This window comes from Staurois parvus, unplaced genomic scaffold (genome assembly GCF_062004578.1).
Source record: "Staurois parvus isolate SC_StPar_1 unplaced genomic scaffold, SC_StPar_1.0 ptg001521l, whole genome shotgun sequence".
Lineage (NCBI taxonomy): Eukaryota > Metazoa > Chordata > Amphibia > Anura > Ranidae > Staurois > Staurois parvus.
The window spans coordinates 468,930-494,181 of record NW_028319317.1 but is presented as its reverse complement, the minus strand read 5'-3'; the positions used below and the strand labels follow the sequence as shown (position 1 = coordinate 494,181).

The 25,252-nt window shown below is 46.4% G+C and overlaps 1 protein-coding gene across 1 annotated transcript in view; it reads left to right on the top strand.

Annotated features, from left to right (window-relative positions):
- The first annotated feature begins 281 nt into the window (after positions 1-281).
- Positions 282-25,252, top strand: part of LOC149435411 (uncharacterized) — a 43,144-nt gene continuing 18,173 nt past the window's right edge. The window contains exons 1-3 of the mRNA XM_089662701.1: positions 282-391; positions 15,449-15,936; positions 23,573-23,802. Coding sequence (XP_089518827.1) covers positions 15,563-15,936; positions 23,573-23,802 — 604 coding nt within the window. The 5' untranslated portion in view covers positions 282-391; positions 15,449-15,562. The remainder of the gene's footprint in view (positions 392-15,448; positions 15,937-23,572; positions 23,803-25,252) is intronic.

Sequence of the window (25,252 nt, the reverse complement as noted above, 5' to 3'; positions counted from 1 at the left end):
AGTTTGGGCAAGGACACAGGGGCCCCATGATCCCCTATTGCCCGGGGGCCCCATGAGTTGTCAGTCTGCCCCTGGCTGGGACCTATACTATGGCGTTGTACAGAGCACAGGGGGCGATGTGTAGTAGCGGCGCCCTCTGGCGGAGGGAGATATACTGTGCACAGCGCTGTGTGCAGTGTGGATGGAAGCGGACGGGCGCCCTCTGGTGGAGGGAATGAGCGTTGCAGGGTGAGGGGCCCCCGGGCGCTGAGTCAGAGCTGGTTGTACAGGAATGAGCGGGGGGCGGAGCGACCCTCCCAGAGACCGACACAGGACGGGGCGGGGGGGGGGACACCGGGGGGAGACTCGGGACGTGACAGCGGAGAGAAGAGGAGGAGGGGGGACCGGACAGGTGAGAGAGTTCTACTACTACCACCCCCCACTGATTCCACTACTACTACCACCCCCACCTATTCCACTACTACCACCCCCCACTGATTCCACTACTACCACCGCCCACTGATTCCATTACTACCACCCCCCCCAATGATTCCACTACTACCACCCCCCACTGATTCCACTACTACCACCCCCCACTGATTCCACTACTACTACCACCCCCCACTGATTCCACTACTACTACCACCCCCCACTGATTTCAGTACTACTACCACCCCCCACCTATTCCACTACTACCACCCCCCACTGATTCCAGTACTACTACCACCCCCCACTGATTCCACTACTACTACCACCCCCCACTGATTCCACTACTACCACCCCCCACCTATTCCACTATTACCACCCCCCACTGATTCCAGTACTACCACCCCCCACTGATTCCACAACTACTACCAACCCCCCACTGATTCCACCACTACTACCACCCCCACCTATTCCACTACTACTACCACCCCCCACTGATTCCACAACTACTACCATCCCCCACCTATTCCACAACTACCACCCCCCACCTATTCCACCACCCCCCACCTATTCCACTACTACCACCCCCCACCTATTCCACTACTACCACCCCCCACCTATTCCACTACTACTACCCCCCACTTATTCCACTACTACCACCCCCCACCTATTCCACTACTACTACCCCCCACTTATTCCACTACTACCACCCCCCACCTATTCCACCACTACCACCCCCCACCTATTCCACAACTACTACCACCCTCCACTTATTCCACTACTACCACCCCCAACCCATTCCACCTATACCCCAACTACCTTCACCATAAACCTAACTATCCCACCATTACTAACACCCTCCACTACTACCACCCCCCCCCACACACACACCTATTCCACTGCTGCTTCCACCATAAACCTAACTATCCCACCATTACTACCACCCCCAACTACAGCACTACTACCCCTCTATATCTCTCAGCACTCCAACTAACTCCCCCCCATACTCCCCAACTATACCCCTCTACCACCAGAACCCCCTCACCCCTCACCTTAAACCTAACTAGCCCACTATTACACCTCATCACCCTCACTATCCCTCTCCACTGTACCCCCAATCACCCCGACTACCCCGTTAATAATCCCCGACTACACCATCGTATTTTGTATCACCCCAACTGCACCTCCCTGCAATACCCCCAACTACTCCGCCATACCCCTCCATATACCCCACTACTACCACTACATGTCCATCCACCACCACCGCCCCATAGCCCCAATTACACCTAAATGACTACTCAAACCCCATCCATCACCCCCCCAACCAACTACACCACCATACCCCCCCTTTACTCCTCTACTTCTCCACCGTACCCCACATTACCCCAGCTACTCCACTATTATATCCCCGCCATACCCCCAAATACCCTTATACTACTCCACCATCCCCCCAAATACCCCACTATAACCCTCTACTACCCCACCATCCCCCCAAATACCCCACTATAACCCTCTACTACCCCACCATCCCCCCAAATACCCCACTATAACCCTCTACTACCCCACCATCCCCCCAACTACGCCTCTCTACTACTCCACCATACCCCCAAATACCCCACTATGCCTCTCTACTACTCCATCATCCCCTCAACTACCCCACTACGTCTCTCTACCCCATTATAACACTCTACTACCCCACCACCAACCAACTACCCCGCTATGACCCTCTACTACTCCACCACCACCCCCAACTCCCCCCCCAAAAACTACCGTACTACAACCCTCTACTACACCATCCCTCCAACTACCCCACTATGACCCTGTATTACCCCATTATGCCTCTCTACTACTCCACCATCCCACCAACTACCCCACTATAACCCCCAACTACCCCACTATGACCCTCTACTACCCCACCATACCTATAACTACCCAACTATGACCCTCTACTACTGCACCATCCCCCCAACTACCCCACTATGACCCTCTACTACTCCACCATACCCCCAACTACTCTATAACCCTCTATTACCCCACCATACCCCCACCTACCCCAGTATGACTTTCTACTACCCTACCATGACCCTCTAATAGTCCAGTATGCCCCTCTACTACTCCAACATCCCCCCAACTACCCCACTATGCCCTTCTACTACTCCACCATCCCCCCAACTACCCCACTATGACCCTCTACTACTCCACCATCCCCCCAACTACCCCACTATGACCCTCTACTACTCCACCATACCACCAACTACTCCATTGTGCCTCTCTACTACTCCACCATACCCCCAACTACTCCACTATAAGCCTCTCTTACCCCACCATACCCCCAATTCCCCCAAAATGACCCTCTACTACCCTACCATGACCCTCTAATAGTCCACTATGCCCCTCTACTACTCCACCATCCCTCCTACTACCCCACTATACCCCTAACTACCCCACTATGTCCCTCTACTACTCCACCATCCCCCCTTGTACCCCACTATATCCCTCTAATACTCCACCATACCCCCAACTACCCCACTGTGACCCTTTACTACCCCACCATACTCCCAACTACCCCACTATACCCCTTTTACTCCACCATCCCCGAACTACCCCACTATACCCTTCTATTTCTCCACCATACCCCCAACTACCCCACTATACCCCTCTTACTCCACCATCCCACAACTACCACACTATACCGCTTTTACTCCACCATCCCCCAACTACCCCACTATACCCTTCTACTACCCCACCATACCTCAAACTACCCCACTATACCCCTGTACTACTTCATCATCCCAACTACCCCACTATGCCTCTTTACTACCCCACCATACCCTGAACTACCCCACTATACCCCTCTACTACCTTACCATCCCCCCCAACTACCCCACTATGCCTCTTTACTACCCCACCATACCCCGAACTACCCCACTATACCCCTCTACTACTCCACCATCCCGCCAACTACCCCACTAATAACCTATTACGCCACCATACCCCTCCACCACACTTCCATACCCCTCTACTACTCCACTACTCCCTCAGCTACCCCACTCCACCCCTATGTTACTTCACCACAGTCCCAACTACCCTACTATACCTCTGTACTATTCCACTATCCCCTCAATTACCCCACTATACCCCTGTACTACTGCACCATACCACCAACTTTCCCTCTCTAGCCCTCTACCACACTTCCATACCCCTCTGCTACTCCACCATTCCCTCAGCTACCCCACTTTACCCGTATACTACACCACCATACCTCTAACTACCTCACCTAAACCTCCACTAACAATCTACTAGCCCACTATAAACCCAACTACCCTTCAACTACTCCAACCCCCCACCATATTCCTAACTACCCCACCATACTACTTTACTACCCCTACATACCCCCAACTACACAAACCCCTGAACACCCCACCATATCCAACTACCCCGCTGTACCCCCCCACTATTCATGACACCTTATGACCCCTTTATAACCCCCTATTACCCCACCACACCCCTATCTATTCCTATTACCCCACCATATCACTCTATACCCCTCTGCAACCCCACATGCCTGCCCCTGTATAACTGCCCCAGTAACCCCTTCATTACCAATACCCCTCCACTTCCTCTATATAACTGCCTCAATCACCCTGTCCTCCTTCCATAACCCCCTCCCCCCACCATTTATTTTCTCACCCCCTGCCTTTCTGATATCTAGCTGTTAACCCTTTCCCGTGCTTCTTCTGGATGACAGCGTCAGTACTGAGGACTGGCTGTACTGATCAGAGTGAAGCATGCCTTGGATTCCTCAGTTAGAGATTGAAAGCAAATTTGATTGGCTGTTGGGCAGGACAGACAGTTCTCAGTACACTTTCCCCTGTGCAGTCACAGTTGTCCTCTTGTAAGGTTGAATTGCACTTGTGGGTTCAGTGACCCTGGTGCAATGTGTTGTCACTCTGGTGACCCCGGCACCGTCTGTCTCCTGGTGTCACACCCTGCACGCCCTCCCACGCCCCCTCGCCCTCTGGCCGAATGTCTTGACATGTGTCTGCAGGGATGGGTCTGGTCATGTCTGCCGAGCACTTCCTGCCATCTCTGCTGCTGCTTCTTAACTGTTTATGACCCCAGAGGTGACAGAAACATCTGCTGGGACCATAAAACCATATATCAGCCTGGCATACTGGCGTCACTGCGACGGCACAGAGCCCACCCAGAGCTGCCAATCACTGTACTTATCAAGAAGGACATTCTGCATCATCCAGGACTAATGATCAATACCGATCCTGTGCCTACACACAGGTCTACCCACTGATTTATCAATACCCCTTCTCTACGTGCCCACCCACATCTATCGATCAATAAATCGATAATCTATACATACCTACCTACTCAGATCGATTAATCAATATATCAATACCCCTTATGTACCTGCCCACCCAGATCTATCTATCAATCAATAAATCAATAAACCATCTATACATACCTACCTACTAAGATCTATTAATCAATATATCAATACTCTTCTGTGCATGCCCACCAAGATCCATCAGTAGATCAATACACCTCCTGATACCTGCCCACCCAGATCTATCGATCAATATTCATACATTCCTACCTACTCAGATCTACTAATCAATATATCAATTCCCCTTCTGTACCTGCCCACCAAGATCTATCAGTAGATCAATACACCTCCCGATACCTGTCCACCCAGATCTATCAGTAGATCAATACACCTCCTGATACCTGCCCACCCAGATCTATTGATCAATATTCATACATTCCTACCTACTCAGATCTACTAATCAATATATCAATTCCCCTTCTGTACCTGCCCACCAAGATCTATCAGTAGATCAATACACCTCCTGATACCTGCCCACCCAGATCTATCAATCAATATTCATACATTCCTACCTACTCAGATCTACTAATCAATATATCAATTCCCCTTCTCTACGTGCCCACCCAGATCTATCAATCAATAAATCAATAAACAATCTATACATTCCTACCTACTCAGATCGATTAATCAATATATCAATACACCTCCGACACCTGTACATCCAGATCTACAGATCAGTATATCAAAACCCTTCCTATACTTCCTACTCACCAGATCTACCAAAAAATGTACGAGTACCCCATAAATGTCCCACCTACCCACCTAGATCTATCAAACAATGTATAGATCCCCCACCTACCCACCCAGATCTATCATACAATGTATAGACCCCCCACCTACCCACCCAGATCTATCATACAATGTATAGATCCCCCACCTACCCACCCAGATCTATCATACAATGTATAGACCCCCCACCTACCCACCCAGATCTATCATACAATGTATAGATCCCCCACCTACCCACCCAGATCTATCATACAATGTATAGACCCCCCACCTACCCACCCAGATCTATCATACAATGTATAGACCCCCCACCTACCCACCCAGATCTATCATACAATGTATAGATCCCCCACCTACCCACCCAGATCTATCATACAATGTATAGATCCCCCACCTACCCACCCAGATCTATCATACAATGTATAGACCCCCCACCTACCCACCCAGATCTATCATACAATGTATAGATCCCCCACCTACCCACCCAGATCTATCATACAATGTACAGACCCCCCACCTACCCACCCAGATCTATCATACAATGTATAGACCCCCCACCTACCCACCCAGATCTATCATACAATGTATAGACCCCCCACCTACCCACCCAGATCTATCAAACAATGTATAGACCCCCCACCTACCCACCCAGATCTATCATACAATGTATAGACCCCCCACCTACCCACCCAGATCTGTCATACAATGTATAGACCCCCCACCTACCCACCCAGATCTATCAAACAATGTATAGATCCCCCACCTACCCACCCAGATCTATCATACAATGTATAGACCCCCCACCTACCCACCCAGATCTATCATACAATGTATAGACCCCCCACCTACCCACCCAGATCTGTCATACAATGTATAGACCCCCCACCTACCCACCCAGATCTATCATACAATGTATAGACCCCCCACCTACCCACCCAGATCTATCATACAGTGTATAGATCCCCCACCTACCCACCCAGATCTATCATACAATGTATAGATCCCCCACCTACCCACCCAGATCTATCATACAATGTATAGATCCCCCACCTACCCACCCAGATCTATCATACAATGTAAATGTCCCACCTACCCACCCAGATCTATCATACAATGTATAGATCCCCCACCTACCCACCCAGATCTATCATACAATGTATAGATCCCCCACCTACCCACCCAGATCTATCATACAATGTATAGATCCCCCACCTACCCACCCAGATCTATCATAAAATGTATAGATCCCCCACCTACCCACCCAGATCTATCATACAATGTATAGACCCCCCACCTACCCACCCAGATCTATCATACAATGTATAGACCCCCCACCTACCCACCCGGATCTATCATACAATGTATAGACCCCCCACATACCCACCCGGATCTATCATACAATGTATAGATCCCCCACCTACCCACCCGGATCTATCATACAATGTATAGATCCCCCACCTACCCACCCGGATCTATCATACAATGTATAGAACCCCCACCTACCCACCCGGATCTATCATGCAATGTATATATCCCCCACCTACCCACCCAGATCTATCATACAATGTATAGATCCCCCACCTACCCACCCAGATCTATCATACAATGTATAGATCCCCCACCTACCCACCCAGATCTATCATACAATGTATAGACCCCCCACCTACCCACCCAGATCTATCAAACAATGTATAGATCCCCCACCTACCCACCCAGATCTATCATACAATGTATAGACCCCCCACCTACCCACCCAGATCTATCATACAATGTATAGACCCCCCACCTACCCACCCAGATCTGTCATACAATGTATAGACCCCCCACCTACCCACCCAGATCTATCATACAATGTATAGACCCCCCACCTACCCACCCAGATCTATCATACAGTGTATAGATCCCCCACCTACCCACCCAGATCTATCATACAATGTATAGATCCCCCACCTACCCACCCAGATCTATCATACAATGTATAGATCCCCCACCTACCCACCCAGATCTATCATACAATGTAAATGTCCCACCTACCCACCCAGATCTATCATACAATGTATAGACCCCCCACCTACCCACCCAGATCTATCATACAATGTATAGATCCCCCTCCTACCCATCCAGATCTATCATACAATGTATAGATCCCCCACCTACCCACCCACCCAGATCTATCATACAATGTATAGATCCCCCACCTACCCACCCAGATCTATCATACAATGTATAGATCCCCCACCTACCCATCCAGATCTATCATAAAATGTATAGATCCCCCACCTACCCACCCAGATCTATCATACAATGTATAGACCCCCCACCTACCCACCCAGATCTATCATACAATGTATAGACCCCCCACCTACCCACCCAGATCTATCATACAATGTATAGACCCCCCACATACCCACCCGGATCTATCATACAATGTATAGATCCCCCACCTACCCACCCGGATCTATCATACAATGTATAGATCCCCCACCTACCCACCCGGATCTATCATACAATGTATAGAACCCCCACCTACCCACCCGGATCTATCATGCAATGTATATATCCCCCACCTACCCACCCAGATCTATCATACAATGTATAGATCCCCCACCTACCCACCCAGATCTATCATACAATGTATAGATCCCCCACCTACCCACCCAGATCTATCATACAATGTATAGATCCCCCACCTACCCACCCAGATCTAACATACAATGTATAGATCCCCCACCTACCCACCCAGATCTATCATACAATGTATAGATCCCCCACCTACCCACCCAGATCTATCATACAATGTATAGATCCCCCACCTACCCACCCAGATCTATCATACAATGTATAGATCCCCCACCTACCCACCCAGATCTATCATACAATGTATAGATCCCCCACCTACCCACCCAGATCTATCAAACAATGTATAAATACCCTACCTAGATTCACCTGCCCACCCAGATCTACCAGACAATGTATGAATACCCCACCTAGACCCACCGACTCAACCAGATCCACCAACCAATGTATGAATACCCCTTAAATAGCCCACCTAGACCCACCTACCAACCTGCTTAGACCCATCCACTCACCCAGATCTCCCAAAAAAATGCATGAATACCTCATAAATATCCCACGTACCCACCCAGAGCTACCAAACAATGTATAAATCCCCTACCTACCCACCCAGATCTACCAAACAGTGTATGAATATCCCATAAATATCCCACCTAGACCCCCTTAACCACCCAGATCTCCAAACAATGTATACATGCCCCACCTACCCACCCAGATCTACCCAACAATGTATGAAAACCCCACCTAGATCCACCTGCCCACCCAGATCTTATAAACAATGTATAAATCCCCCACCTACACCCACCTACCCACACAGATCTACCAAACAATGCATGAATACCCCACTTAGATCCACCTACCCACTCAGATCTACCAAACAATGTATGAATACCCATACATATCCCACCTAGACCACCTACCAGGCTGCCTAGACCCACCTACTCACCCAAATCTACCAAACAATGTATGAATACTCCATAAATATCCCACCTAGACCCACCTACCAACCTGCCTGGACCCACCTACTCACCCAGATCTACCAAACAATGTATGAATACTCCATAAATATCCCACCTAGACCCACATACCAACCTGCTTAGACCCACTTACTCAAGGAGATCTATCAAGAAATGTATGAATACCCATAAATATCCCGCCTAGACACACCTGCCAACCTGGTTAGACCCACCTCACCACCCAGAGTTACCAAACAAAGTATAAATCACCCACCTACCCACCCAGATCTACCAAAAATGTATGAATACCCCACCTAGATCCATTTACCCACCCAGATCTACCAAAACAATGTATGAATACCCCATAAATATCCCATCCAGACCCACCTACCAACATGCCTAGACTCACCTACTCACCCAAATCTACCAACCAATGTATGAATACTCCATAAATATCCCACCTAGACCCACCTACCAACCTGCCTAGACCCACCTACTCACTCAGATCTACCAAACAATGTATGAATACCCATAAATATCCCACCTAGACCCACCTACCAACCTGCCTAGACCCACCTACTCACTCAGATCTACCAAACAATGTATGAATACCCATAAATATCCCACCTAGACCACCTACCAGGCTGCCAAGACCCACCTACTCACCCAAATCTACCAAACAATGTATGAATACTCCATAAATATCCCACCTAGACCCACCTACTAACCTGCCTAGACCCACCTACTCACTCAGATCTACCAAACAATGTATGAATACCCCATAAATATCCCACCTAGACCCTCCCACCTACCAACCTGCTTAGACCCACTTAACTACCCGAGTCTACCAAACAATGTTTGAATACCCCACCTAGATCCACCTAACTAACCAGATCTACCAACCAAAGCATGAATATCCAATAAATATCCCACCTAGACCCACCTACCAACCTGCTTAGACCCACCTACTCACCCAGGTCTACCAAACAATGTATGAATACCCCATCTAGACCTGTGTACCCATCCAGATCTATCAAACAATGTATAAATCTCCCACCTACCCACCCAGATCTATCAAACAATGTATAAATCTCCCACCTACCCACCCAGATCTATCAAACAATGTATAAATCCCCCACCTACTACCCACCCAGATTTATCAAACAATGTATAAATCTCCCACCTACCCACCCAGATCTATCAAACAATGTATAAATCCCCCACCTACTACCCACCCAGATTTATCAAACAATGTATAAATCTCCCACCTACCCACCCAGATCTATTAAACAATGTATAAATCCCCCACCTACTACCCACTTACTCAAGGAGATCTATCAAGAAATGTATGAATACCCATAAATATCCCGCCTAGACACACCTGCCAACCTGGTTAGACCCACCTCACCACCCAGAGTTACCAAACAAAGTATAAATCACCCACCTACCCACCCAGATCTACCAAAAATGTATGAATACCCCACCTAGATCCATTTACCCACCCAGATCTACCAAAACAATGTATGAATACCCCATAAATATCCCATCCAGACCCACCTACCAACATGCCTAGACTCACCTACTCACCCAAATCTACCAACCAATGTATGAATACTCCATAAATATCCCACCTAGACCCACCTACCAACCTGCCTAGACCCACCTACTCACTCAGATCTACCAAACAATGTATGAATACCCATAAATATCCCACCTAGACCCACCTACCAACCTGCCTAGACCCACCTACTCACTCAGATCTACCAAACAATGTATGAATACCCATAAATATCCCACCTAGACCACCTACCAGGCTGCCAAGACCCACCTACTCACCCAAATCTACCAAACAATGTATGAATACTCCATAAATATACCACCTAGACCCACCTACTAACCTGCCTAGACCCACCTACTCACTCAGATCTACCAAACAATGTATGAATACCCCATAAATATCCCACCTAGACCCTCCCACCTACCAACCTGCTTAGACCCACTTAACTACCCGAGTCTACCAAACAATGTTTGAATACCCCACCTAGATCCACCTAACTAACCAGATCTACCAACCAAAGCATGAATATCCAATAAATATCCCACCTAGACCCACCTACTAACCTGCCTAGACCCACCTACTCACTCAGATCTACCAAACAATGTATGAATACCCCATAAATATCCCACCTAGACCCTCCCACCTACCAACCTGCTTAGACCCACTTAACTACCCGAGTCTACCAAACAATGTTTGAATACCCCACCTAGATCCACCTAACTAACCAGATCTACCAACCAAAGCATGAATATCCAATAAATATCCCACCTAGACCCACCTACCAACCTGCTTAGACCCACCTACTCACCCAGGTCTACCAAACAATGTATGAATACCCCATCTAGACCTGTGTACCCATCCAGATCTATCAAACAATGTATAAATCTCCCACCTACCCACCCAGATCTATCAAACAATGTATAAATCTCCCACCTACCCACCCAGATCTATCAAACAATGTATAAATCCCCCACCTACTACCCACCCAGATTTATCAAACAATGTATAAATCTCCCACCTACCCACCCAGATCTATCAAACAATGTATAAATCCCCCACCTACTACCCACCCAGATTTATCAAACAATGTATAAATCTCCCACCTACCCACCCAGATCTATTAAACAATGTATAAATCCCCCACCTACTACCCACTTACTCAAGGAGATCTATCAAGAAATGTATGAATACCCATAAATATCCCGCCTAGACACACCTGCCAACCTGGTTAGACCCACCTCACCACCCAGAGTTACCAAACAAAGTATAAATCACCCACCTACCCACCCAGATCTACCAAAAATGTATGAATACCCCACCTAGATCCATTTACCCACCCAGATCTACCCAAACAATGTATGAATACCCCATAAATATCCCATCCAGACCCACCTACCAACATGCCTAGACTCACCTACTCACCCAAATCTACCAACCAATGTATGAATACTCCATAAATATCCCACCTAGACCCACCTACCAACCTGCCTAGACCCACCTACTCACTCAGATCTACCAAACAATGTATGAATACCCATAAATATCCCACCTAGACCCACCTACCAACCTGCCTAGACCCACCTACTCACTCAGATCTACCAAACAATGTATGAATACCCATAAATATCCCACCTAGACCACCTACCAGGTTGCCAAGACCCACCTACTCACCCAAATCTACCAAACAATGTATGAATACTCCATAAATATCCCACCTAGACCCTCCTACTAACCTGCCTAGACCCACCTACTCACTCAGATCTACCAAACAATGTATGAATACCCCATAAATATCCCACCTAGACCCTCCCACCTACCAACCTGCTTAGACCCACTTAACTACCCGAGTCTACCAAACAATGTTTGAATACCCCACCTAGATCCACCTAACTAACCAGATCTACCAACCAAAGCATGAATATCCAATAAATATCCCACCTAGACCCACCTACCAACCTGCGTAGACCCACCTACTCACCCAGGTCTACCAAACAATGTATGAATACCCCATCTAGACCTGTGTACCCACCCAGATCTATCAAACAATGTATAAATCTCCCACCTACCCACCCAGATCTATCAAACAATGTATAAATCTCCCACCTACCCACCCAGATCTATCAAACAATGTATAAATCCCCCACCTACTACCCACCCAGATTTATCAAACAATGTATAAATCTCCCACCTACCTACCCAGATCTATTAAACAATGTATAAATCCCCCACCTACTACCCACCCAGATCTATCAAACAATGTATAAATCCCCCACCTACCCACCCAGATCTATCAAACAATGTATAAATACCCTACCTAGATCCACCTACCTACCCAGATCTACCAATGTATAAATCCCCCACCTACCCATCCAGATCTACCAGACAATGTATGAAAACCCCACCTAGACCCACTGACTCAACCAGATCCACCAACCAATGTATGAATACTCCATAAATATCCCACCTACCAACCTGCTTAGACCCATCCACTCACTCAGATCTACCAAAAATGCATGAATACCCCATAAATATCCCACCTACCCACCCAGAGCTACCAAACAATGTATAAATCCCCTACCTACCCACCCAGATCTACCAAACAGTGTATGAATATCCCATAAATATCCCACCTAGACCAACTTAACCACCCAGATCTCCAAACAATGTATACATCACCCACCTACCCACTCAGATCTACCAATGTATGAATACCCCACCTAGATCCATCTGTCCACCCATATCTACCAACTAATGTATGAATACCCCATAAATATCCCACCTAGACCAAGCTACTCACCCAGATCTACCAACAAATTTATGCATACCCCATAAATATCCCACTACCCACCCAGATCTACCAACCAAAGCATAAATATCCCACCTAGACCCATCTACCAACCTGCTAAGAGTCACCTAACCACCCAAATCTATCAAACATTGTTTGAATACCCCACCTAGTTCCCCCTAACCAACCAGATCTACCAACCAAAGAATGAATATCCAATAAATATCTCACCTAGACCCATCTCCCAACTTGCTTAGACCCACCTACTCACCCAGATCTACCAAACATTGTATGAATACCCCATCTAGACTCACCTACCCATCCAGATCTAATAACCAATGTATGAGTATCCCACCTAGACTCAACTACTCATCCAGATCTACTAAACAAAGTATAAATACCCTCTCAAGACTCGCCGCCCTCATGTACCAACGATTAAATGAATACTCCACCTAGACCCACCTACCCACCTGAATTTACCAACCAAAGTATGAATACCCCACCTAAACCCACATACCTACCCAGATCTTGCAAGCAATGTATGAAAGCCCCAGCTAGATCCTCCTACCCACCCAAATCTACCAAACAATGTATGAATACCGCATAAATATCCCACCTAGACCCAACTACCAACCTGCCTAGACCCATCTACTCACCCGGTTCTACCAACCAATGTATGAATCCCCCACCAACACTGACCTACCCACCCAGAGCTACCAGTCAATGTATGAATTCCCCATCTAGACCCACCTACCAATCCAGATCTACCAACCAATGTATGAAAAACCCACATATAGCCACTTTCTCACCCATATGTATTAACCAATGAATCAATACCCAGTCTAGACCCACTTACCAGATATACCAGTCAATGTATGAATACCTCCCCTAGATTCACTAACCAATGTATGATTACCCTGCCTAGACCCACCCACCGATATGTACCAACCAACGCTTAAATAACCTGTCTAGACCCTTCTACTCACCCAGATCTACCAGCCAGTGTAATTATACCCCACCTATAGCCACCTACTCACTCAGATCTATCAACCAATGAATGCATACCCTGTCTAGACCCACTTACCCACCCAGCTCTACCAACCAGTGTGTGAATACCTGACCTGAGCCCACCTACCTACCCAGATCTACCAACCAATGTACAGTATGAATATCCCACCTTGACTCCCCTAACCACTCGGATCTACCAGCCAATGTATGAATACCCTGTCTGGACCCACCAAGCACCTATATGTACCATCCAACGTATAAATTCCCTGTCTAGACCCTCCTAATCTCCCAGATCTACCAACCAGTGTAATTATAAGCCACCTATAGCGACCTACTCACCCAGATCTACCAACCAATGTACAGTATGAATATCCCACCTTGACTCCCTTAACCACTCGGATCTACCAGCCAATGTATAAATATCCTGTCTGGACCCACCAAGCACCTATATGTACCATCCAACGTATAAATTCCCTGTCTAGACCCTCCTAACCTCCCAGATCTACCAACCAGTGTAATTATAACCCACCTATACCCACCTACTCACCTAGATCTATCAACCAATTAAAACACCCTGTCTAGACCCACTTACCCACCCAAATCTACCAACCAATGTGTGAATATCTAACCTTGACCCTCACCCAGATCTACCAACCAGTGTATGAATATCACATCTACACCCACCTACCCACCCAAATCTACTAACCAGTGTATAAATAACCTGCCAAGACCCACCTAGATGTACTAACCAATAAATTAATAACTCACCTATAGCCACCTACCTAGATGTATTCATCAATATATAAATACATCTAGCATACCTCTTGAACCAGATCAGTAAAATAACAATACGACCCTCCCCTGAGGAAGCAAAGAGGGGGTGGGACGATAACAGAATTTTTTGTGTATTTATTATGCCCTCTGTGGCCTTATATTACGATCTGTGTTGGTCAGGTGACCGATGCCTGTATATTCCCTTCCCCCACGTTTTCTCCATGTATTATAACTTAGTGTAATATCTCTCCCCTTCTCAGGTCACTCTATATGCCGTCACCCACTGGACCTGATAATCTAGGCTTTGGACGCCGGCCCTACCTTCCCGTGATGCTCCATCCACCAATGGCCTGTCAACTTTCCCATCTGCAGAGATGACGGCTAGTGACCTGCAGGGACGTCCCTTCTACTGCCGAGAATGGGTCTTCCAGAGGCTTCAACACTGTCTGGAGGGGCTGGGTGGAGCGCGGGCCCCTGGTATCCTGATCACAGGGGCCCCTGGCGCAGGGAAGACAGCCTTGTGTACAGAGATCCTCTGGCCGTCTTCAGAGGCAGGGAGGAACTCTCGCCTTGGCTCCCGTGTCCTGGCACACCACTTCTGTCAAGCGCACACGCATGCCAGTTTGGACCCACTGCACTTCCTACAGAGCCTGGCACGCCAGCTGCGCCACAGCCTGCTGATCAAAGGCTACCGGGGAGAGGCCGACACTGATGCCTGTAAGGGTGATCTGAACGAGATATTCAAAAGGTGAGGAAATACTGCTCCCGCCCCTGAGGTTCTCTAGTATATCTGTTAGTTGTAGAGCAGCCAGTATTCCCAGCGCTTAACTTTTGTTATGTTACGGCCTTATGCCAAAGTGGATTAAATTCATTTTTTTTCCTCCACATTCTACAAACAATACCCCGTAATGACAATGTGAAAGAAGTCCGTTTTGGAAACTTTGCAATTTATTAAAAATTTAACCACTTGAGCTCCAGAGGATTTACCCCCCTTCCTGACCACGCCTCTTTTTGCTACTCGGCGCTGCACTAATTCAACTGATAATTGCGCGGTCATGCAATGCTGCACCCAAACGAAATTTACGTCCTTTTTTTCACACAAATAGAGCTTTCTTTCGGTGTAATTTGATCACCTGTGCGCTTTTTATTTTTCACGCTATAAACAAAAAAAGGCCAAAAATTTTGAATAAAAACAATATTTTTTACTTTCAGCTATAAAAAATATATAGTAAACTCAAAGTTGGTTATAAATTTAAGCCAAAATGTATTCTGCTCCATGTTTTTGGTAAAAAAAATCCCAATAAGTGTATATTGATTGCTTTGTGTGACAGTTATAGCGTCTACAAACTGTGGTATAGATACTGCAATTTACGCCATTTTTCTGCTATACAGCGCTGCGCTAGTTTAACGGACAATTGCGCGGTCATGCAATATGGTACATAAATGAAATTTACATCCTTTTTTTCCCCACAAATTGAGCTTTCTTTTGGTGGTATTTGATTGCCTGTGTGGTTTTTATTTTTTGCGCTATAAAAAAAAAGCTGACAATTTTGAGGGAAAAAAAACAATATTTTGGACTTTTTGCTATAAAACATGTCCAGTAAAAAAAAAATGCAAAAATCAAATTTAGTCATAAATTTCTGCCAAAATGCATTCTGCGACATGTCTTTGCTTAAAAAAAAACCCAATACGTGTAAATTAATTGGTTTACGTGAAAGTTATAGCGTTTACAAATGGCGGGAAAGATACTGGGATTTTTAGGTTTTTTTTATACTAATAATGGCGGCGATCAGCGAATTATGGCAGCGATCAGGGACTTATGGCGGGACTGCGGCGGACATTCTGACATTGGGGGGTACTGACTTGGGGTCACTGACATCCCCAAAAACACTAATACAGTGATCAGTGCAAAAAAAAAAAACACTGACACTGTACTAATGGCACTGGGGAGGAAGGGGTTAACTTTATTTTGCAGGGAAGGGTTATCTGAGTGAGGGGAGTGTTTTACTAGGGGGCGGGGGTGTGTACTGGGCGGGACAAGGCTGATCGAGAAAGAGAAACTGTTCTTTCTCGATCAGCTCATCCTCGAGCTGACAGGGAAGTGACAGACACAACAACTACTGCAGCTGTGCTCTCTGTCACTGTTTGCCGCCGATCGCCGGGAAACAGCCGCTAAGGAGCGGCTGTGACCCGGCGACTCACATCTGCGGCGGTGATCGGCGGGACAGATAGAGCGGCGGCGCACCTCTCGCGCGCCCCCTATTTGTTTACAAAACACACGTTTTAAAACGTGGTTTTGCCTGCGAGTGCCAGCCTGCCGCCGTATATGTACAGTGGCTGGGCGGCATGCGGTTAAAAAAACCACATGTACATCAGTATTCCCAGCCTTTGCTCAATACTTTGTTGATATATATATTGAATATGGCCCAAATTGTAGCATTTCAAATATATATATATATCAAATATAGACCCATATGTCAATATATTTGGGAAGAATATTTTAAAAATATATTTCAAATATATTTCTCTTCCATATGGGATATTTCAACTTACCAGCCCTTAGGTATCGTAGCTGCATTAGTTCTCTTTTTTCCCCCCTTTATTTCACCTGGTGATCCTACCAGTAATACACTTCCTGTCCTAGGGTGACAACGCTCACTCACTGTACTGCATGTATGGAGGAGCAGTGTTGTCACCACAGGACAGGACTACAGAACATCTTCCCTTCTCGATAATGGGGGGGGGTCTGTAGTCCACAAGGGGATCTAAGAACTCTTGGAGCACAGGAAGTTATTTGCTTACTGGATTTCTGGCAGGATTGCACTTACAAAACAGATGTAACAAGACACCTTTTCCATGGGATATTTCAGAGGAAGGCAAATTTCACCCCTCTAGCTTTTTCAGAAGCTACAAGTCCCATCATGCCCCTTTGAGTCATGCTTGAGGCTATCAGAGTCTTGCAATGCCTCCTGGGACTTGTAGTTCCACAACAGCTGAAGGGCCAAAGTTTGGCTAACTGTAGTATATTTAACTCCGTAACACTGCCTATACGCATATATGTGGCAGCGCAGTGGTGTGCCTGCCACATACATGCCTATGAATGGGGTCACTTTGCTATGTTGGGAGCATGCTCAGTTTCGCGCCCCAGCACCGTGACCGCACTGTCACCAACCATTTCCGGTCATCTAGCGACCATTGGGAGGTGGACTTCTGATCATGTGACCGCTGTGATCATGTTGTCTTGTTGCAAAGGATTCTTGGGTAACTAATATGGAGTCTCGTTCAGGAGAACCTCTGACGTGATATTTTGCAGTAGGGTGGCTTTTTTTGAGGTTGACCCTTGCTGAGATGCAGGAGTGAAGGCAGACCTAACTGACTCATTGAGCCTAACAACGGGTCATCTTGTTGCTGAATGAGCCCGTGCAGCTCCTCTGGCGTTGCAATCTCTTAAATGGCCAGTCCTTGCCGGTGGGAAGGAGATATCAAGACAAAGGGAGCAACTGAGAGAAGTTCAATGTTAAGGTTTGCATACATTTGAATCTCAGACACAGATATTCAGCCTTGCCATGCTCAGGCCAAAGTCCGTTCATCCTCAGTGGTCATTACAGGAGGTACAATGACCGTGGCCAATACCGACATATTGTATGGTGGCCTCTTGTTACTGACGTGTCAGACTGTGGGATGATCTGCACTACTGGTTGTGTTGTCTTGTTGCAAGGATTCTTGGGTAACTAATGTGGAGTCTCGTTCAGGAGAACCTCTGATGTGATATTTTGTAGTAGGGTGGCATTTTTTGAGGTTGACCCTTGCTGAGATGCAGGTGTGAAGGCAGGCCTAACTGACTCATTGAGCCTAACAACGGGTCATCTTGTTGCTGAATGAGCCTACTGACATAATTTCTGCTGCCAGGTGGCCTTTAGTTCCTGACATTATATATTGTTTCTTGCTACATGGGTTCCTTTTTTTAGACCTGTCTTGTTGCAGAGTGAACTTACTGATGTGTTGTCTTGTTTCCGGGTGGCTTTGTGTAGGAGGGACATTCACTGGCATGTTATCCTAAGGTAGAGCGGTCTTCCATTTCCCGACTTGTGGCCTTCTGATAGGGTGTTCCCTCACTGACATTGCAGGCTGATCTTCCTTTTACTGACCTCTAGTCTCGTTGCTTAGTGATTCCTAATTTACCTGCATAACTGGGTGGTGTTCAATTTACTGATATATGTCCTCATTGTAGGCAAGTCCTCCATTTAGCGATGTGGCTTCTTTGCAAGCTGAAAATTGGTGTCCTCTTTGTGGGTGGGTTCTTCACTTCCTCATTGCAGGTTAGTCTTCCATTTATTGATGTAGCTTCACTGCAGGATGGTTGGTAGGTGTCTTTATTGTGGACGGGTTCTTCATTCACTGACATGTGTCCTCATTGCAGGCTGGTTGGTAGGTGTCTCTATTGTGGACGGGTTCTTCATTCACTGACATATGTCCTCATTGCAGGCTGGTTGGTAGGTGTCTTTATTGTGGACGGGTTCTTCATTCACTGACATATGTCCTCATTGCAGGCTGGTTGGTAGGTGTCTTTATTGTGGACGGGTTCTACCTTCACTGACATATGTCCTCATTGCAGGCTGGTTGGTAGGTGTCTTTATTGTGGACGGGTTCTTCACTTTCTCATTGCAGGTTGGTCTTCCATTTATTGATGTAGCTTCACTGCAGGCAGGTGGTAGGTGTCTTTATTGTGGACGGGTTCTTCATTCACTGACATATGTCCTCATTGCAGGCTGGTTGGTAGGTGTCTTTATTGTGGATGAGTTCTTCATTCACTGACATATGTCCTCATTGCAGGCTGGTTGGTAGGTGTCTTTATTGTGGACGAGTTCTTCATTCACTAACAAGTGTCCTCATTGCAGGCTGGTTGGTAGGTGTCTTTATTGCGGACGGGTTCTTCATTCACTGACATATGTCCTCATTGCAGGCTGGTTGGTAGGTGTCTTTATTGCGGACGGGTTCTTCATTCACTGACATATGTCCTCATTGCAGGCTGGTTGGTAGGTGTCTTTATTGTGGACGGGTTCTACCTTCACTGACATATGTCCTCACTGCAGGCTGGTTGGTAGGTGTCTTTATTGTGGACGGGTTCTACCTTCACTGACATATGTCCTCATTGCAGGCTGGTTGGTAGGTGTCTTTATTGCGGACGGGTTCTTCATTCACTGACATATGTCCTCATTGCAGGCTGATTGGTAGGTGTCTTTATTATGGACGGGTTCTACCTTCACTGACATATGTCCTCACTGCAGGCTGGTGGTAGGTGTCTTTATTGTGGACGGGTTCCTCATTCACTGACATATGTCCTCATTGCAGGCTGGTTGGTAGGTGTCTTTATTGCGGACGGGTTCTTCATTCACTGACATATGTCCTCATTGCAGGCTGGTTGGTAGGTGTCTTTATTGCGGACGGGTTCTTCATTCACTGACATATGTCCTCATTGCAGGCTGGTTGGTAGGTGTCTTTATTGTGGACGGGTTCCTCATGCACTGACATATGTCCTCATTGCAGGCTGGTTGGTAGGTGTCTTTATTGCGGACGGGTTCTTCATTCACTGACAAATGTCCTCATTGCAGGCTGGTTGGTAGATGACTTTATTGCGGACGGGTTCTTCATTCACTGACATGTGTCCTCATTGCAGGCTGGTTGGTAGGTGTCTTTATTGTGGACGGGTTCTACCTTCACTGACATATGTCCTCATTGCAGGCTGGTTGGTAGGTGTCTTTATTGTGGACGGGTTCTTCATTCACTGATATATGTCCTCATTGCAGGCTGGTTGATAGTTGTTCTCATTGTGGGCAGCACAGTGACTAAATGGTTAGCACTTCTACCTGGCAGTACTCGGGTCGTTGGTTCAAATCCCACCCATGGCACCACCTGCCTGGAGTTTGCATGTTCTCCCTGTGCCTGTGTGGGTTTCCTCCGGGTTCTCCAATTTCCTCCTACACTACAAAGACATGCTGTTAGGTTAATTGGACCCTGGCTAAATGGTCCCTAGTATGTGTATGTATGAATGTGAGTTAGGGACTTTAGATTGTACACCCCCCGAGGGTTAGGGACTGATGTGATTGTGCATTATATATGTAAAGCGCTGCGTACATTGTTGTCGCTATATCTACCTGTACCTGTAATAAATAAATAAATAAACTGTAGGTGGGTCCTTCCCTTACTGACATATGTCCTCATTGCAGGCTGGTCCTCCATTTATTGATGGGGCTTCATTGCAGGCTGGTTGATAGGTGTCCTAATTGTGGGTGGGTTCTTCATTTACTGACATGTGTCCTCATTGCAGGCTGGTCCTCCATTTATTGATGGGGCTTCATTGCAGGCTGGTTGATAGGTGTCCTCATTGTGGGTGGGTTCTTCATTTACTGGCATGTGTCCTCGTTGCAGGCTGTTCCTCTATTTATTGATGGGGCTTCATTGCAGGCTGGTTGATAGGTGTCCTCATTGTGGGTGGGTTCTTCATTTACTGACATGTGTCCTCATTGCAGGCTGGTCCTCCATTTATTGATGGGGCTTTATTGCAGGCTGGCTGATAGGTATCCTCATTGAGGGTGGGTTCTTCATTTACTGACATGTGTCCTCATTGCAGGCTGTCAATGTGGGTGGGTTCTTCATTTACTGGCATGTGTCCTCATTGCAGACTGTTCCTCCATTTATCGATGGGGCTTCACTGCAGGCTGGTTGATAGGTGTCCTTATTGTGGAAGGGTTCTTCATTTGCTGACTTGTGTCATTGCAGGCTGATCCTCAGTTTATGAATGTAGCTTATTGGCTTATTTGCAAGCTGGTTGGTAGATGTCCTCATGGTGGACTGGTCATCCACTCATTGACATGGCTTTTTTGCAGGCTAGTTGATAGGTGTCCTAATGGTCCTCCATTTGTTAACATGACTTCTTTTTAGCAGAATTGATAGGTGTCCTCGCAATGGGCTGGTCCTCCATTTATTGACATGACTTCTTTGGAGCAGAATTGATAGGTGTCCTTATGGTGGGCTGGTCCTCCACATATTGACATGACATTTTTGCAGGCTGGTTGATGAGTGTCCTAATGGTGTGCTGGTCCTCCATTTGTTGACATGACTTCTCTGGAGCAGAATTGATAGTTGTCCTCACAGTGGGCTGTTCCTCCATTTATTGACCTGACTTCTCTGGAGCAGAATTGATATGTCTTTATGGTGGGCTCATCCTCCATATATTGGCATGACTTTTTTTGCAGGCTGGTTGATACATGTCCTCAGGGTGGGATGGTTCTACATTTAATACTGTGACTACTTTTGCTGGTTGATAGGTATCTTCATGGTGCACTGGTCCTTCATTTATTGACATGGTTTCTTTGGAGCAGAATTGATAGGTGTCCTCATGGTGGGCTGGTCCTCTATTTATTGACATGACTTCTTTGCAGGCTGGTCGATAGAGTCTTCATGGTGGACAGGAACTCCCATTTATTGATATGGCTTCTTTGGAGCAGAATTGATAGGTGCCTTCACAGTTTGCTGGTCCTCCATTTATTGACATGGCTTCCTTGGAATGTAAATTGATAGGTGCCTTTATGGTGGGCTGGTCCTCCATATGTTGACATGACTTTTTCGTAGGCTGGTTTATAGGTGTCCTCATGGTGGGCTGGTCTTCTATTGACATGACTTCTTTGCAGGCTGGTTGATAGGGTCTTCATGGTGGACTGGAACTCCCATTTATTGGCTTGGCTTTTTTGGAACAGTATTGATAGGTGTCTTCATGGTATGCTGGTCCTCCATTTATTGGCATGGCTTTTTTGGAGCAGTATTGATAGGTGTCTTCATGGTGTAGTGGTTCTCCATTTATTGACATGGATTCTTTGGAGCAGAATTGATAGGTGTCCTTACGGTGGGCTGGTCCTCCATTTATTGACGTGGCTTTTTTGGAGCGTAAATTGATAGGTTTCCTTATGGTGGGCTGGTCCTCCATTTATTGACATGACGTCTTTGCAGGCTAGATGACAATTGTTCTTGTGGTGGGCTAGTCCTCCACTTATTGACATGGCTTCTTTGGAGTAAAATTGATAGGTGTCCTTATGGTGGGATGGTCTTCCATATATTGACATGACTTCTTTGCAGGCTGGTTGGTAGGTGTCCTCATGGTGGGCTGGTCCTCCATATACTGACATGGCTACTTTGGAGTAAAATTGATAGGTGTCCTCATAGTAGACTGGTCTTCCATATATTGACATGACTTCTTTGCAGGCTGGTCGGTAGGTGTCCTCATGGTGGGCTGGTCCTCCATATACCGACATGGCTACTTTGCGGGTTGGTTGATGGGTGTCTTCATGGTGGGCTGGTCTATTCACTGACATGTGTCCTCATTGCAGCCTGGTCCTCTTGCCGCTGGCAGAGCTTCCTCCCCCTTCCCAGAACCTCTTGCTGCTGGTGGATTCTGTGGATGAGACATGCTGCTGTTGTCGTTCAGATGGATTTGGGTCGGAGTCTAGCTGCACCATCGCGGAGTTGCTGGCCAATCACCATGAGCTGCTCCCACCATGGCTGCTGCTGGTATGCACGGCACGGAGGCAAAACAAGACCATCACCAGGATGTTTACAGGTGAGTAGATATCCGTGTGACATGCATGACTTTCTTACTGCAGTTATTTCACAACATACTACAAAGCAAAGTGATGTTACTGTTACCTGTAGAAACCAGTCATACATCTCCTTGATTGCACCCTAACCCTGGATGTGGCAACTGCATTAGTTTCTTTTTTTAGGTTTTTTTCCTTTTTCACCTGGTGATTCTGCCAGTGACACGCCTCTTGTCTTAGGGTGACCACGCTCACTCTTCATACTGTATCTACGGAAGAGCAGTGTTGTCACCCTTCACACTCATAAGTTGGAGGTGTTTTATAGTCCACAGAGGAGAATCAGGCAAGGCTGATAACACCACAGAGTACTCGGTACAGCACTGGATTTCTTCCAGGATAAATTTCACAGTTACTCCAGCCACGCCAGCCACACAACAGTTACTCAAGCCACTCCACCCAGTTACTCCACCCGCTCCAGTTGTAGACTACTGGTGGAGGCAAGAACACTTCACACAATTGCCCCAGAAATTGTAGCTTTTCTAGTTTAAATATATTCTTCAGATTTTTTTAACATATAAAAAAGTAATTTTAACATATATTTTTACATGTATTTGTAAGTACATTTCAAATATTTAGATTTGTATTTTTAAAGACACACAGTATATTTGAAATGTATTTTTACAAATATATTTCATGTATTTTGTAATATAAAATGCATTTAAACATGCAGTATATATATATATATATATATATACAGTTGTGTTCAAAATACTAGCAGTCAGACATCACTAACTGGATCAATCACTGTTTTTGGTAGAAATGATATTTCTACATGGCAAATAATTTCCTAGCAGGTGTAGTAGAGTCATAGAAATCCAACAGACCCAACAGTCATGACATGCATGCTGCTGATTCTGTGTCATTGAATCACTCATTGAGGGGCGTGTTCAATATAATAGCCGTGTGGAGTTCTAATAGTGAGGTCATTCATTCTTTGAAAAACAGGTGGCAATTATTGCCCTTATTTAAGGAAGGAAGGCAGCAAATGTTGGACATGCTGGTTACAGTGCATTTCTCTCTGAAATTCTGAGGAAAATGGGTCGTTCCAGACATTGTTCAGAAGAACAGCGTACCTTGAGTAAAAAGTTGATTGGAGAGGGGAAAACATATAAAGAAGTGCAGAAAATGATCGGCTGCTCAGCTAAAATGATGGCAAATGCTTTAAAATGGCAACCAAAACCTGAAAGACGTGGAAGAAAGCGAAAAACTACCATTGTAATGGATAGAAGAATAGCCAAAATGGCGTAGACTCAGCCAACAATCAGCTCCAGGAAGATGAAAGAAGGTGTAAAGTTCCCTGTGAGGACTGTTACAATTAGAAGACGCCTATGTGAAGCCAAGCTATCTGCAAGAAGTCCCCGCAAAGTCCCACTGTTGGGAAAAAGACGTGTGCTGAAGAGGTTACAATCTGCC